Source organism: Castor canadensis, chromosome 12 (assembly GCF_047511655.1).
Source record: "Castor canadensis chromosome 12, mCasCan1.hap1v2, whole genome shotgun sequence".
NCBI lineage: Eukaryota > Metazoa > Chordata > Mammalia > Rodentia > Castoridae > Castor > Castor canadensis.
In genome coordinates, this window is record NC_133397.1 from 88,249,143 (window position 1) to 88,266,558 (window position 17,416).

General features: G+C 39.4%; 1 protein-coding gene across 1 annotated transcript in view; it reads right to left on the reverse strand.

Annotated features, from left to right (window-relative positions):
• Positions 1–756: 756 nt before the first annotated feature.
• Creg2 (cellular repressor of E1A stimulated genes 2) overlaps positions 757–17,416 on the reverse strand; it is a 37,129-nt gene continuing 20,469 nt past the window's right edge. Inside the window, exons 3-4 of the mRNA XM_020157389.2 lie at positions 7,286–7,399; positions 757–6,187 (exon numbers count right to left, since the gene is read on the reverse strand). Coding sequence (XP_020012978.1) covers positions 6,040–6,187; positions 7,286–7,399 — 262 coding nt within the window. The 3' untranslated portion in view covers positions 757–6,039. The remainder of the gene's footprint in view (positions 6,188–7,285; positions 7,400–17,416) is intronic.

Here is a 17,416-nt window from a genome sequence, read left to right on the forward strand (position 1 = left end):
CAGTCCCCTAGCATGAATGACTTGCTTGGCACATGTCATTCATTTGCCACGCTCTGTGTGGATGTGTTTCCTCATCTGCAAAGCAGGACCTTTTCCTAGCCCTGGACTCTAGGAATAACAACTGTGCTAAAAATGGTAACTATTTCAAGAGCACGGCCACGGAAGTATGCCGCATCAGCATTTTCAAGTCTGCAGGTGAATTGTATGTTACTGGGGCTTTACGCAATTATCTCAGAGCCAGGTGCACACCTGAAGTCACAGCAACTCAAGAGACTAAGGCAGGAGGATTGCTTGAGTCCAGGAATTCAAGGCCAACCTGGCAACATAATGACACTGTGTCTCAAGAATCAACCAATCAGCCAAATAGACAAAAAATGCAACACAAGCCACCTGGCTCATTCTTTTCTTCTCCCTTTCCTTCCCTTCCCTTTCCTCCATTTCTCCTTCTTCTTTCCTTCCCCCCCCCCCCCCTCTCTCTCTCTCTCTCTCTCTCTCTCTCTCTCTCTCTCTCTTTCTCTCTCCCCATCCCTCCTCTCCTTTCCTTCCTTTTCTGCAGTACCAGGGATTGAATTCAGGGCCACACTTGATATGCAAATACTGTACTACTTGAGCCATGCCCCCAGTCCTTTTGTTTGTTTGTTTGTTTTTCAGATAGGGTCTTGCAGTTTTGCCTGGGCTGGCCTTGAACTTTGATTCTCCCATCTCTACCTCCCAAGTAGCTAGAATTACAGGTGTACACGACCACACTCATCCTCATTCTTCTTTCTATTGGAATTTATTAGCTGATTCATTGCAGCAGCATCAATTGTCTTAGAAATCTAATAATATTAATGTGTAATAATATACATTAAAAGGACTGTATAATTATCATAATTTCCTTTAGTCAGATTCAGAAGCCATATCAAGAATGAAACAGTCTTTGGTGAAACAGACATATCTAGTTTTAAAGATAGATTTTACACTTCACATGCTTCACATGGCACAGGCAAATAATAATTTCATTACAGTTAAAAATTTCCATAATTGACTTGTTATAACAATCAAATAAGTATCAACAAATTACTCCAGGGTTTTCTTTTCCTTTCCTTTCCTTTCCTTTACTATGTAGTCCAAGCTGACCAAAAACTCTCTATGTAGCCCAGGCTGGTCTCAAACTCATGATCTTCTTGCCTCAGTCTCCAAAGTGCTAGGATTGTAGGCATGAGCTACCATGCCCAGGCAGGGTTTTATTTTCAGAACTGTATTTATTCACTAGTTAAATTATTAAAAATGAAATACAGACTTTTTGGAAAAATTGTAGAAATTCATTTCAATCCCAAACAATTGTCACAAAGAGTCAATATATACAAAGCTTATTGAAAGAAACAGAATTGCATTCCACATGAACTTTGTGGATATGTGTAGTCACTCAATAAAACCAGAGTCTGGATATACTTTAGATAGTTTATTCTCAGAAACAAATAAAGAATTATTTCCCAGGATATTTAGAGGAAGTTTACCAGAAGTGTAATTCTTTATATAAATATTAGTGGACTAATCATTATATCCAGGCAGAGATACTTATACACCCCCTTAGCTTACTCAACTTGTTTGTGTCAGAAACTCAAAGTCAGCTTCTGCTCCTAAGTGTCCCATATAAAATATGTATGGTGGATTTGTCCAATTCTTTTTTTTCCCCTTTTTGGCTTGTGTAAGCTAGGCAATTGCTCTACCACTGAGCTATACTCCAGCCCCTGTTGGATTCTTATTAATTTGTACTCAACATTAAATTGAATACATTTAGAAAACTTGCAGAGAAGTGTTACATCTCTTCCAAATGGTATATTAATGGTTAGCAAAAGAAACGTTGTCTCCATTCTGCTAGGTTTTGGCACGTGTCTCAGTTCCTCATTTTATTAGGAACCAAAAAGGGAGATGGTATAAATGCCCTTCTTAAGTGAAGCCTTATGTCTTGCTTATAATAACTCCTCCCTCAGAGGCAGTTGTAGATTCTGAGATAGTTGTGGGTAATCATTATTTTACATGCAGTTGTAAGAAATAATATGGATTCTGTGTACCTCATACCCAGTTTCCCCCAATGGTAACATCTTGCTAAACTATAGTATAATTTCACAACCAGGATCTGAGCATCAATTCAGTTGAGATCCTGATGATTTCCACCACCCTTTGGTAGTCACACCCACCTCTCCTGTTCTCCACCCTCTTCTCTGGCAACTCCCAATCTATTCTCCAGTCCTATAATTTTTGCATTTCAAAATGTTACATATCAGACAGTGGGCAAACTTTTAGGATTCGTTTTTCTCACTCAGCATAATTCTCTGGAGATTTATCTAAGTTCTTGCCTATATCAAGTAATTAGCTCCTTTTTTATTGCTGAGTAGTATTCCCTGACATGGATGTACCATAATTTGCTTCACCAGCCTCCAGATTAAAGGACATCTGTTTGTTGGCAGGGTTTTTTTTTTAATATCATATATAATTCATGTACAAATTTTTGGGTGCACTTAAGTTTTCATTTCTCTGCAATCAGTGCCCAGGTATACAATTGCTGACTGGTATGACAGTTGCATATTTAGAGTTTTAGGAAATCTACCAAATGGTTTTGTGAGTGGATACTCTGTGTTACATTCCCAGCTGCACTATGTATCTGATCCAGTTTCTCTCATCATTGTCAACATTTGGCTTTGTTATTATTTTAGCAATTGTGGTAGGTGTGCAGTGACATCTCACTGTGGTTTTAGTTTGCTCTTCCCTAATGAATAGTGAAGTTGGATATCGTTTCATCTTCTCATGGGTACACTTGCCATTTACAGGTTCTCTATAGTGAAATGGCTTCTTGTGTCTTCATTTTCCTAGTTGGATTTTTTAAATTGTTGAATTTTGAAAATTCTTGACATAGACCTAGATATGAGCCATTTATCAGGTGTGTGGTTTGCAATTTTTTTCTGTCAATCAGTAGCCTGTCTTTTCATCCTCTTAACATGGTCTTTTGCAGAACAAAACATTAAAATTTTGGTGAGGTCTAATTTATCAAATTTTCCTTTTATGCTTTTTGTGTCAAGTCTTAGAACTCTTAGCTTAGCCCTTGGTCCCTAAAGATTTTCTACACTTTTATATTTTATATTTCAAATGTGATCTCTTTTGAGTGAATTTTTGTGTAAAGTATTAAGTTTAGTCCAAAGTTCACTTTATATTCCTATGATGTCCACTTACTCGAACACATTATTTATGTATTTTTGGCACTACTGGGGTTTGAACTCAGGGTCTTGCACTTGCTGGGTAGGTGCTATACCACTTGAACCACACTTCCAGCCCCTTTTTGCTTTAGTTATTTTTCAGATAGGATCTTGCATTTTTGCCCAAGGCCAGCCTCCAACCATGATTCCCCTACCTGTAGCCTTCCACATAGCTAGGACCACAGGATTGTACCACCATGCCTGCTTATTTCTTAAATGAGTCTCATTATCCTTTGTATTCTGGCTGGCCTCAAACCACAATCTTCCTGATCACTGACAGAGTATCTGAGATTACAGGCACAGGATACCATGCTTGGCCCACCAGCACATTTATCAAAAACACCACGGGGTTGGGGTTGGGTTGGGGGTGTAGTTCAAGTGGTAGAGCTCCTGCCTAGTAAGCATAAGGCTGAATTCAAACCCAAGTACCACCAAAAAAAAAAAAAATTCCGTCCTCCCTGTGTTGAATTACTTTGTGCCTTTGTAAAAAAAAAAAATCAGCTGGGCATATTGCGTGAGTCTATTTGGAGACTCTTCTGTTGAGCTGTATGTCTGTGCCTTCCCCAATAACACAGCTTTGGGTACCGCTGCTATGCAATAAGTAATTTAGTTCTCCTTTTACAAGATGGTTTTAGCTATCCCAAAGCATGTAAACCTTGAAATAGAACTTTTTTCAGTGCTGGGGCTTTATACATGCTAGGAAAATGCTCTACCACTGAGCCACACCCCTATCCTGGAATATAACTTTAAGAATAAGCTTGTATATGTTGACCTTGGTGAGATTTTAATGGAAAATACATTGAATCGAAAGTTGAATTTGGAAGAACAGACATCATTATTATTTTGTGTCTTCCAGTCCACGAACATGGTATCTCTCTTTGTTTGAGTCTTTGATTTCTTACATTAGAATTTAAATTTTTTCAGCATATAAATCTTGTATATGTTTTGTTAAGTTTATACCCCCAGGTATTTAATTTTCTTTGGAGGGAGTATAAGTGGTATTATTTTTAGTTTGTTTTCCACATGTTCATTGTTAATGTAGTGATTAAATCTTGTGTGCAGATCTTGTATCCTGAGTCCTTGTTGCACTCACTGCTTCTAAGAGTTTTTTTTTAATTTTACAAAGTAGATTATTTGGAATTTTCTATATAGACAATCATATCAAATATTAGAAATTGCTGTTAGGAATCTTTTGAGAATTGGCATATAAAAAACAAGAGAATATTGTGCCTCTTACTATGTGTTTAATAATACTTAAAATATACCTTGACAACCCAAACTCTCTTCATGTATTATTTTGTTAAAGAAAAAAATAACCATTAATACCACCTCTATTTATTTTAAGAATGTGTGTTTTCCATATATGGTGATGCATCTTTTTAAGTTATACAACATACCTAACCTACCAGGGTTTATAGCCATTATGGAAATACAGAAAACATGGAGACTACTAGATTGTTTAGAGATTTGAATGACAAGAGGTCTTAGTTGTATGTACATTCACACAGCCCTTGGATGTACACAGGTGCTATCTAGTTCTTACAAACACCAGGAACACCTGCATATGATTTGTAGAAAATCCAGAATCTGTAGGTAAGAGTCAAATTTTGATGACTATTTTTCCCCAAAAAGCAGTGGCCAATCATCTCTTGTTCATGATCACTTTGCTGATTTTCCTGGCTCAATAACTACCTGTGCCTTTCAGCAACTTTGTTCTTAAAACTGGAGAGTATAGAGGTACCACTCCAGTGCATGCAGTGAGTTTAGAAGTCTCACCTTGGGGTGTTGACTTGCCTTCTCTTTGCCTCAGTTTCCTTGTCTGTAAGGGACAATGATGACATGCATCTTACTGGTTGTATCTACCAAGGACCTGGCCCAGTGCTGGGCAGAGACCAGTCCTCGGGAGCAGTCCTCAGTTGCTCACTGCTTCCTTTCCTCCTCTAATGTATTGCTTTTGCTTTTTCAGTTATGCATACTCCCTTCTCTCCACACACCATAGAAGGAAATAGTTCTTATTTTGGATGTCACCCTTTATGCATGCTAGAGGAGAACTCTTCATCAGAAATGTGAGCTCCCAGATCTGGGGTCTGGGATGCTTAGACCAAAGCTACCCCATTTTCTTTAATGTTGCACATGCTTGCTTACATAGAAGAGCTGTGTGCACTCAACTGCATGTTCTGATGCTGTCTGTCATGTTAGAGTGTGGGGAAGATGCTCCATAACTGACCAATACATTCTAGCAAATGTGACTCGTAATACATTTGCAATCCAGTAGCTTGATGGGTAACCCACAGACAAAAGTCCTTGACCTTTATCTTAAACATGACATCATGGTTGTATGATGCATATTCAGTTCCTTTATGGTTACAATGAACTTAAATCCAAGATACTGTTTTGGCACGGCAAGCAATAAAAATGCTTTCACAATACAAAGCAATCACATTGTACATATAGGCATTTTTTTTCTTAAAGAATGGAACAGCAACCAACGGCCCCAAAGTACCATTTTTGACAACCAACAATGACTTCCAAACAGGCATGTCTAGATTGAATATTACTCAATTGAATACAATATAAACAAAGATTATCCACGTGATGTACCTGTGTGATTGGCAGGTCTGCCAATGACTGATTAAACCTCAAGTCTAGCAGAGGTTCCCTCTTACCCTCTCTCATTCTGCTGTAGAATGACAGGGTGGCTGTGAACTCTTCAATGAAGAGACAGCAGTCAAGAGCTGTCTGGCTGCATCACTTAAAAGGTTTTCATTTTAACACAAACACTGTGGACTTTCTTGTTACCCCATCAGGCCTTCCTGGGAACTGCTTTGAAATATTCCTCCCTTGAAATGTCGGCTACACCTCCATACCATTTCTGAAGCCAGATGTGTTCTATCCTCATCTTCATGAAGAACCATTCATACTGACGAGGCCACTTCCTCATGCCTGGGTGCCTGCAGAGGCAAAGGGAGATAACCATGAAGTTGTTTTTACCAAAGGGGTGCAGTCTGGCTGATCATGGCACCTCCAGACTCCTGGGCTGGTTTGTGCTGAGAGCTGCTCAGCCCAGCCAGAGGCAGAAGTTTTAAAGCCAAATGTCAGGGCCTGGGGCAGCTTTAAGGAGGCAAGAAGCTGTAGTCCCTACACTGAGTGGCTAAAAGTGCATGTCTGGAGCCATGCAACTTGGTTTGAATCCCAGTTGAACTGCTGATGATTTGTGATACCTCACGGGGAGTTGGTTCTCCCAAGCACTAGGCTCCTTACCTGTCACATGGGTGATACTGCTGGTGCTTAGGTCCTTGATGCTGTGTGGGAAGCAAACCAGGAAGCATATATAAAATGCTTGTATCCCACAGGTGCTCAGTGGATGCTGGTGATTGTAGTAGGATGCTTCAAGTAAGGCTTGATGCATCTCTGTATAGAATAGTAACAAAATGGTGGGTCCATCTGCTTGTGGGAAGATTCCCATTCCTGCAGCAAGCTTAGACTGTTGTCTAGCCTGAGAGTCAGCTAGGGCAGAGAGCATCGCATTCTGCCTTCTGCTATTGCCAGACTTGCCTCCTCTCATATGCACCCCTGCACACATTGAAGGCAGGGCTGTGGCTCACCTATTTCTTAACTTTATAAAAATAAAAATTGCCTTTAAAATGCTATAAATAAAATTCAAAGACCTATTCCAAACTGGGAAAAACACTGGTAACAAAACAAAAGAAATAATAAATCCTCAGAGTGGATATTTGACAATGTTTGTGGCACTGACTTGGCTTGGTTTTCACTGCGGGCAGGCATTGCAAAAAGTTGGAAAATGTAGGACTTGTGCCTGGAACACCTCAATGTGGTGTTCTTCAAAGGTGGTGTCAGCCCACTGGAGTCCATCTCCCTGGCTTCTGCTGCCACTACCCGCACCTGTGGTGCCTGATGTAAAGTTCACCATGTTGCCACCAAAAAGCAGCTCAGACCAATCACTGTGATTTCATCGCAGCATCAAATGGCACAGTCCTGTCCTCTACTTGTGTATCTTTGGGCAAGCCAATTTTAAAGCATCTTCATACCTTGAAAACATGGCTTGCTTGGCAAATTCTACTTCTTCTGGAGATACCACAATCATCCGGCCAGTGAATGTTAACCGAGCACATCGGGGATCTTCTGGGTCCACGATGTTTTTTCTGTGTGTGAAGAATATTTTTCATATATTAAAACAATGCTAGAACATCAGCCTGAAATACTAAGGATTTTATTAATAATTAATAATAGGAATCACATTACCAGTTCTGTCATCCAAATTTTTATGCTGTCTTGTAATTACTTTAAAATCCTCGGGTATAAGGAATGTGAGAGGTATGTTTTCATAAACTGGATGTTGTCAGAGCAGATAGATGATATCTAAAGTACCCCAGACAAGGGTGCACGTGCCAGGGGAAGTGGAGATTTGTTATTAAAAGGGAATGAAGTTTCAGTTATGCTATGCTTCGGCTTTGGAATGTCCCCCAAACACCCATGTGGTAATGCTTAGTCCCCGGTTTGGTGCTGTTGAGAGATGGTGGTAATGTTAAGAGGCAGGACCTACTAGAGGTCTTCCAGTCATTGGTGGTGCGCCCTTGAAGGAGATAGTGTGGCTCCGCTCCTCTTCATTTTTTTCTTTTTGCTTCTTGGCCATTATGTGAACAGGTTTTGATGGCACTGGGGTTTGAAATCAGGGCCTCATGCTTGCTAGATAGCTGCTCTACCACTTAATACATGTCTCCAGCCCCAAACTGTTTTTCTTAAAGTACATATACCAGGGTTACATCTGCAAGACCCAATCAGTATTAGTATTTTTAGGATGCTCCCGTGAATTTCTGGCATTTGCTGCTCTAAGATTTGTGTACTTTTACACCAAGGGCATTGGCGTATCACTTCATGTTGTTCCATACCCATAATAATCTTAGGAAGTTGATTTTATTGTCAGGCCCATTTTAGAGATCAGGAAAATGGGATGCGGAAGGGTTAAGTAACTTGTCTAGGGTCATGGAGCTTGTGGGGTGCAGCCAGGCCTGTAGGACCCTGGGCTTTGGTCTCAAGCAGGAAGCTATGCTGCCTCCCATCTGGTCACTTATATCTGGGCTTATTTCATGGGATCTGACCTCTGTTTCCCAGGTCTGATCAGCCTTCTGGGTTGTGTATTCTCTCTCTTGTTACCTGATTGTGGCCTTTTAAATATTCTACCTTTCCTCAAAAGCTTGTCTTGGGAGTCGACATGGGGGAAAAAGAACTTATGGAAGACGCTTGTTGTAGCCTTATTTGTGATGACAAACATTAGAAATAGCCAAAATACTTAGCAGTGTGGAAATACAAAGAAACTAAGCTTGATCAATACTATGAAATAAAGTCTTTCAAAAGAATGGCATTGCTGTAGGTGTCCATAACAAAAATTTGAGTAAAAAGTTAGTTGAAAAAAGATATGTGCAATATGGATCCATTAAAAAAAAAGAAAAGAACCCTAAAACTACATATATGTTAACATGTGCTTAGAAAAAGTTCTAGAAGGATACAGCTCAAGGCTGAATCTCTGGTTATTTCAGAAAGCAGGAATTTGAGGGACTTAGGGGTGGGTGTGAGAAGTTCCCTTTTATTTTGTATACTTCTATAGTCTTTGAATATTGCCATCATGATATGCTACCTCCATTAGGAGCACTAACCAGCATGGGTCCCTTGGGTTGGACCTACCCCAGGCCTGGGGCTACATAGGCTGCACATCCTTGAATTCCTTTTTTTAAATAAAAAAAATACACGATGAAATGTTCAACATCCCTGGCAATAAAAGAAATGCAATCAAAATGGATTGGAGAGGATGCAGGGGAAGGAGGGAGGAGTCCTTATATTCACTGTTGGTGGGAAGGTAAATTAGTACAGCCACTATGGAAATCAGAATGGAGGTTCCTCAAAAAACTAAAAACAGACTTACCGTATGACCTGGTGATACCATTTTGGGGCTCTTATCTGAAGGAATATCAGCATGCAGTAGAGATGTTTATTTCCCCATCTATATAGCAGCACTAGTCACAATAGCAAAACTGTGGAGTCAGCCTAGGTGCCCCTCAAAAGATGAATGGATAAAGAAAATGTGGCATATATACACAATGGAATTTTATTCATCCTTAAAGGATTATGTTGTTTGCAGGAAAATGTATGGAAGTGGAGATCATGTTCAGTGAAATAAGCCAGGACATATCATAACACAAATGCAAATGTGAGATTGTCTGGGGGCGTGAGTTGGCGGGGAGAAGGAAAGAGGATGGGGGGTGAATGATAGTGAAGTACATTTGTGCCTGTGTATGAAGATGACATAATGAAACCTACCAAAAACTGTTAAAAAAAAATAGGGAGGAGGGAAAATAGGAAAAAGAAAGAGCAAAAGAGAGGGTTAATTTGATCAAAATAGAATATATGTATGTATGGGAATACCACAGTGAAAACCCTTTGCACAATTAATATACACAAATAAAAATCTTAAAAAGAATATGTGTATTTGAAAAAAGTAGTTGACAATTAAGGTCTTAGAAGTAAATATTTTCCTGAAATTTCTGCCTGCTTCCTCTCTCTGACTCTTTATTTTTTCATCCTCTCCTGAGGCAAGTCTTGTAGACTAGAATTCTTCTTCCCCGGGTGGGCCATAGCCATAAAACCTAAAAGCAGGCCTCTAATTTTCCCCTCCTTTTCTGTGTAAGAGTTGTAAATAAAGAGATTCTCTGACCTACCTTATGAGTAGATCATAAGAATCCCAGTTCAGAAAGGGGTCCAGCCCACGCCAGACTCTCCATACTTGAGAGTTGGAATTGGCATTATGTCTTTCGTTTGACAAAGTAGTTCTGCAATTTGCATTCTCAGCAATAATGATTCTGTAGCTCAACGCTTTCTCTAACACTTGATATTGTCAGACTTAAAAAGTTTTGCAGTTGAGGTTTCAATATTGTTTTAGTATTTAAACATGTTTCTATGTTTACTGCTCATTGGATTGTTTTTCTGCCTGTCTTTCTGTTGGGTTGGAGTGTTTGCCTTTTTCTTACTGATCTATAATTATACTCATGTATTCTGGATATCACTCATTCCCTAGATATTGACATGTTTATATCTAAGTCTAAATCTCTCTAACATATAATGGCCTCCTAATTAGGGTTGCGGACAAAATATAGCCTGAGCCACATTCATGGGGGTGGAAAAAAGCATTTTTGACTATCTGAAATTAGTAAATACAGTATTAGTCAGTTTTTTGGCACAGTGACAAAAATACCTGACATAAGCAACTTGAGGGAGGGAAGATTTATTTTGGCTCATGGTTTCAGAGGGTTTAGTCCATGGTGAGGCTGAACATCATGGTGGAAGCACATAGTGGAGCAAGCAGCTCACCTCATGGCAAGTGAGAGAGAAGCACAGAGGCTCAGGAAGATGGGCAGGTCCTGTGCACACCCTCCCAGTGAACTTCTTCCTTCAACTAGGCCCCACCTTCTGAATGTTTCCATCACCTCCCAAAATAGTACCACCAGCTGGGGAGCAAGACTTCAAACAGGAACCTGTGAGGGATACTTCCTGCCTAAACCGTAACATGCAGAACACATAAACTTCATCCTTTTAAAGAATATAGTTTAGGATTTTTTCACAAATCTGCAAATTTTACAGACAAAATTGAATTTTAGATTCCTTGCATCACCAGCCAGTAGCATGTGTCAGTCAGAACTGGGTGATGTGTCTAGACGTCACATAGAATAACAAAATCCAACAGTCAAAATCATTATAAAGAAGATAAGAAGGTGAGAGGGCTTTCTCTGCTAGACAGTGAGCCTCAATATAAAGCCAGATTCCTTAAAGCAGTGGGCACTGGTGCAAGGAAACACCAAGAGAGTAGATAACAAGGCCTGTAAACAGACCCATGCATTCAGGACAAAGGTTGAAATAGAATCTAGCAAGTGAAGTTTTTTGGGTTTTTTTTTTTTTTTTTGCATTATTGGGGCTTGAACTCGGGGCCTTCACCTTGAAGCACTCCCACAGCCCTTTTTTGCAAAGGGTTTTTTTCAAGATAGGGTCTCGCTGGACTATTTCCCTGGGATGGCTTCGAACAGCAATCCTCCTGATCTCTGCCTCCTGAGTAGCAAGGATTACAGGTGTGAGTCACCAACACCTGCCACAAGTGAAGTTTTGATTAGTCAGTAGATAATAATGCTGAAAAATTGACTAACTGGAAAACACTTAAAAGTAGAGACCTGTATTCCAAAACACACACACAAGTTAATTCTAAATGGAATTAATGATTTACATGTGTAAAGGAAAGTTTTAATATACTTCAGATAAAATGTAGAAAATATCTTTATGACTTCAAGATTGGAAAGAAAGAATTTCTTTCTTTCTTTCTTTCTTTTGTTGTGGTACTAGGGTTTGACCTCTGAGCCTCAGAGGTGCTCTATCACTTGAGGCATTCCACAAGCCCTGGAAAGAATTTCTTAAATAAGACACAAAATAATAAGCCATAAAGATAGATGGATTTGACTTATTAAATACAAACCTTTTATCATAAATAACTTTAAAAAAAATCCTTAAGGAGTAGGGATAGTAAGTTTAGCAAATAAAATTACACAATGCCCAGGTTTAAAATTTTATAGTAGATAGAGCACTTACCTGACAATAAGAAGGCCTTGAGTTCAAACCTCAGTACTGCCAAAATATTTTTATAATAATATAATTGTATATTTTTAAATTATAATATAATGTAATAAATACAATTTCTACTGATATGCTTGCTGTGTGGGTGGATTTTCTTCTTTATTTACAGACACATAAATCCAAATGGGTTCAGCTTGCTCCCAGCTTATTTAGGATTTTTGCATCTGTGCTTGGGAACTACTTTGACACAGAATGAATGTCCCTTCTCAGCATTGTTGCAGGTTGGGATCAAGTTCAGACTGGCCCTGTAAAATGGTGAGCATGGGGCTCTCCTTGCCTAACCTCCACAACCATTTGTATGATATTGTGAGTTATCTGATCCCTCATTGTTCAGAAAAATGAATATATGAAATCATCCGAGCCTGACATGAGTACATTTTTAACTTACTGAATTGTTTTAAATGGTATAGTTGAATGCAAGATTTCTATTCTTCTGCAAGTTCCTTCTTTAAAAAAAATTGTCTACTTCATCTAAGTGTTCACATTTTTCATAAAAAGTTATTTAGAACATTCTCTTTCTAAACCTGTGCTTGTGTTGAATGTTCCTCTTTTCATTACTCATCTTGTTTGTTTCTTCTTTCTCCTTCATCAATTTTGCCAGTTTTCAAACAACTGAGTGTGGATTATGCTCCTTGTCCCTGTTCTAGCTTGGATTTTAAAAGCTATTATTTTCTGCATTTAGCTTTATTGTTTCCTTTTCTTTTTTTTTTCTAACTTTTGAATTGAAAGTTATGTGTTAACATTTAATCATCATTCTTTTCAAGTATGAGCATTCAGGGCTATAAGTTTCCCCTTAATGACCACTTTGGCTGCATCTTGCTCATTGTGATATAACTTTGGTTTGAGATTTCTGTTTTCTAACTTGTAATTCTTATTTCATCTGCAAGTGTGGGCACGGAATTTTAAGTGACACCTTTTGTCTTGGTCTTTGTGACTTCTTACATTAGAGATCAAATCTCTTATATTATTGCTCTTTGTTTGCTTGCTTTATTGATTGTTAAAAGGTGTGTCACACATTTTAGGGGCCTCATGTCTGACTCTGCATCTCTGCCACACTTCCATGCCCACAACCACACAAACACACACATTTCTCTTCCTTCCAAAGGAATTATGTCATTATTTGTATTCATATAGATATTTAGTGTTGACATTGCCATGCTATGCTACTTATAGCTAAGCCATTTGTAGAACACGGTGAATACATTTCTTTTTTATACAACTTTTTGTTTTCATTTAGAATTAACAGCTTCCCTTATTTCTTTTTATGTTTAGTTTTCTAAAACATTTTTAGCACATTCAAACACAACATGCATTCTATCATATCAAAAGAATTGAAAATGTAAGTTCACACAAAAACTTGCATGTAAACGTTCACAGCAACATCATTTATTATTATAGCCCCAAAGTGGAAAGAACAAAATGCCCAAATGGTATTATTGTGGAACATCCATTCAATGGAATATTATCTGCCCATAAAAAGGAATAAAGTGTTGAGACCTACTATATATTTGTGTATATTTGCTATATAGAGAACATATTTATGTACATATTCATGTACATATATATGTACTATATGGATGTGCATATATACATATATGTGCTATGTATACTTATACACATATATATAGTATGAAATAGTACTTTATTCCTTTTTGTGGTCAATAATATTGCATTAAGTAGATATTACACATTTTGATGGGCATTGTACTATACCATGTACATATATATGTATATGTATTGTGTGTATTACACGCAGCCTCTGTCTTAGACCATGGAACAGAAGAGGGTGCTATCTGTGCACTGGGCTCCTCCAGGAGGATTAAACAAATGAGTCACATGAAGTAGCTAGAATAGAGCTTGGTGTGTTCCTTCTTTCTCTTTTCTTCATCAGTTTGGTCAGAATACATCCCCATTTTTACTGCTGTGCATTGTTACGGGGGACTTAGATTTTACAGCCTAGGCTGGCAGTGATAGCAACCATGGAATATCAAGAAGATTGTTATAGACTCAGTAGTGTTCCCTCAAGATTCATAGGTTGAAGATTTAGCTCCCACTGTGACTATCATTGCAGACAGTCTTTAAAGAATTAAAACAGTGAACAGCCATGCCTGGCTCTAACCTATTTTAAAGTATTTTTTAAAGATTTGAATGGAGGCCTAACTGTGACAGGTCCTCTTCCAAGGAGTCCAGAGAAATATGGGAAAGATATATTTCATATGGCTCCTAGAACTGATGTATATTTTTATCATCGTAAAGATATGATGATGCTTACGAACTCCAGGGTAAAAGTTTGGATGCATTTTAAGTAGATCATGATATGTTCTAAGTGGGGTGCCCAAATTGGTTCAAATCCCCATACCTAGCTACCTATTCATTACTTTTGTTTCATAATTTGATTATTGCTAGAGAGAATGATACAAATGCTAATGCTTTCCACCTTGAAATCAGGTGTGATTATCTAGCAGGGACTTATCTTCTATTTAAATCACAATATCCATGGATGTAGCAAGACAGAAATACTGGTATAAAGGTTAACTCAGTAGACCTGAGCTGTTCAAAGCCTGCACATTCCAAAAGAGGCCTGTCTTCAGGAGGATGTCCCTGGACCAGCTCCTGAGGGACAGCTTCAGAGTCCTTGGAATATCCAGCCTGACATGAGTGGTTTGTGTGCCTAAGGACTTGGGTCACACTGTGTTATACCCTGGGAGTCTGAAGATTAAGTAGCTGACATTAATCATACAGGCACTATTGTGCACACAGCACTGAATTACAGCAAAAACCCTGGTCACTAAGGCCCAGGTGCACTTCCTTGGTTGATAATACTTGGCACATATGCAGGCATCATTGCTGCGAGAATTAAATGTGTCCCCATACAACTCCCAGGGAGGAGACACCCAGAAGCTTATGTCTGGCTTCTCTTGGACTTCTCCATGTGAAATGTGTGCCTTTGATGATCTTGCTGTGTGACCTCTCACTAATAAACCATTAGCTTCTGAGTCCTGTGAGTCCCCCTAGGAAATCACAGAGCCTGAGGGGGGTCTTGGGGACCCTGACACACTTAGCCAAGCAGACTGACAACTCTTCATTTCACAGATGGTACATGTCATACAAGAGCTGTCTCAAGGCATGACTCACTAAAACGCAATCTCACCCATTACATTACATTAAAGTCATGAGGAGACTACATCTGTCAGGCAAAGTGCATATTTCTTTTACTTAAAGAACTTATTTTCATCTGCCTGAAAGTTTTCTGTTAAGTCCTAACAAAAGAGAGTAATGGTAGACATGCCCACGCATCAGGTAAATGGTTTCATGTGGGAACACTGTGTTGTTTGAAAGTGTTACTGTCTGTGGTGCTCTTGACACAGCAAAAATAGAGTTGCTGAATTGTGAATTTTTCTTCTGGGTTCAGATGAAAGAATGACAGGAGGTGATCACAACAAAACTATAAAAATGGAATCTACATTGCACTTTGCCAAAAAAACCTGAGATGCATAAGAAACAATCAGTGAAAATAGGAAAAATGATCTAAGTTCACAGATGTTGGAAATAATTAGAATTTGTGTCTGGACAAGACTGTCCCCAGCTTTGCCCACATTATTTGTTGACTCTTAAAGCTCATTTCTTCAACAAAATCACTCTGCAATGAAATTAGCACTCTAAGAATAAGAATATATTTAAATAGGGAGCAGTTTGCTTCTCCACTGCTGGTAGTTACACAGAATAGAAAGGAAGTTACAGACTTAGGCAAATAGAATGCTTTCCATTTATGCAGTAGAAAACCCAGCTAATTGTGGCATCACAATTTTCTACTATGGTAGGCAGGCCTAATGGCCCCTCAAAGACGTCCACATTCTAATCTCTGGAGCATGTGAATATCACCTTAGATGGCAAGAGGGAATTAAGATTAGCAATCAGCTGGCTTTGGGTGGGGATTATTCCAGATTATCTGGCTAAAGCCAATGTAAGCATAGGGTTCTTAAAAAAAATAGAAGAAGGTAAAGGCAAGTGTGGAAGTGATGTAAAGAGGGAGCAACTCAATGGGCCATTCCTGGCTTTGAGTAGAGAAGGGGGATGAGCCCTGGAATGCAGACAGCCTACAGAATCTGGAGAGCACAAGAAAATGGGCTCTTCCTTGTAGCCTCCAGAAAGGAACACAACCCTGCCAACACCTAGGTTTTAGCCTAGTAAAACCTGATTTTGCCTTCTGACATCTAGAACCCTAATATGATAAATTTGTGCTCTTTTAAGCCACCTAGTTGTGGTCATTTGTTATAGCAGCAGCAGCAGGAAATTAGCACAACTTTTTAAAAAATCATTTTTATATTTACTCACATGTGTATACATTGTTTGGGCCACCCCCCACACCCCCTTAGCACAACATTTAAAAGAAGTTGGCTTGCAGCTGTACCCTCAGTCATGGGTGTGCAACACCTGAAGTTACTGGCAACTGCTGCTCTGAGATGGCCAGCAAGTGCAATGCCAACTAGGACAGAGGATGCCATGTGCCCTGGGGACACTGATGAATGGTTGTCAGCTAATGAGCTGGGGCTTTTATAAACAGAGACTGTCTACAGTTTGGTAACATAAATCCAATATTTAGTCTACTGCTGTTTCACACAGCTGCAGGAAGCCTACTGCATTCTCAAATCCTGAGTACCTGGATTATCTAAACCAGCCAGCATGTCTCATTCCCTGACCATAGTGATGGAGTCAAGGATTGGCACAAGAGCAAGTTTTGTCTTTCAAGCTGGAGGAGCTACTCATTGAGGATTTCTGGGATAGAAATCCCCTTCCTCTTTTTTGGAGTCTACTTGGAGAGCTTCCAATCTGGGAGAGCATGGATGGACAGGTGCAAAGTCAGGTGTGATGGGAGAAATGTCCAAAGATCCACTCACCTGATTAACATAGATAAGTCCTTCCTGCACAATGAAAATTGCTAAGCTCACTCCAACTGTGGGAAGCAGGGAGCTTGAACACCCCCACGGCTCTGAGAAGTGCTGTGATGGAGGCAGTGATGGGCCCTCCTGCCCTCCCTTTCCCTCTCTTCAGTCACCACTGAAGGCCATATCACCACATCTGGAGTCTCCTACCCACATGAATATTAGATGGAGCACCCTTCTACTGGACATAATATTTGGGAGATAATAGAGGGTATAGCTAGCATCATCTGACAAATACAAGATGCCCAGTTAAATTTGAAGTTCAGACTCAACACTTTTTTTTAAGTAGAAATATGTCCTAAATCTTAATGGGACATACTTATATTGAAAACAATATTGCTTATCTAAAATTCAGATTTAACTGGGCACCCTGTAATTTTCCTTACTATGTCTGGCGGAACCAGGTCACATGCCATCCCTGCTCCACTTCCTGGATGCCCCTCACTGCAGAGCTGGAGGGTAGCCTCTCCATACCTCCTGCCTCCTGCATGTGCCTCCTGTGACCAGCCCTGCCAAACTCAGGCCTCCTCCCTGACTTCTTTTCTT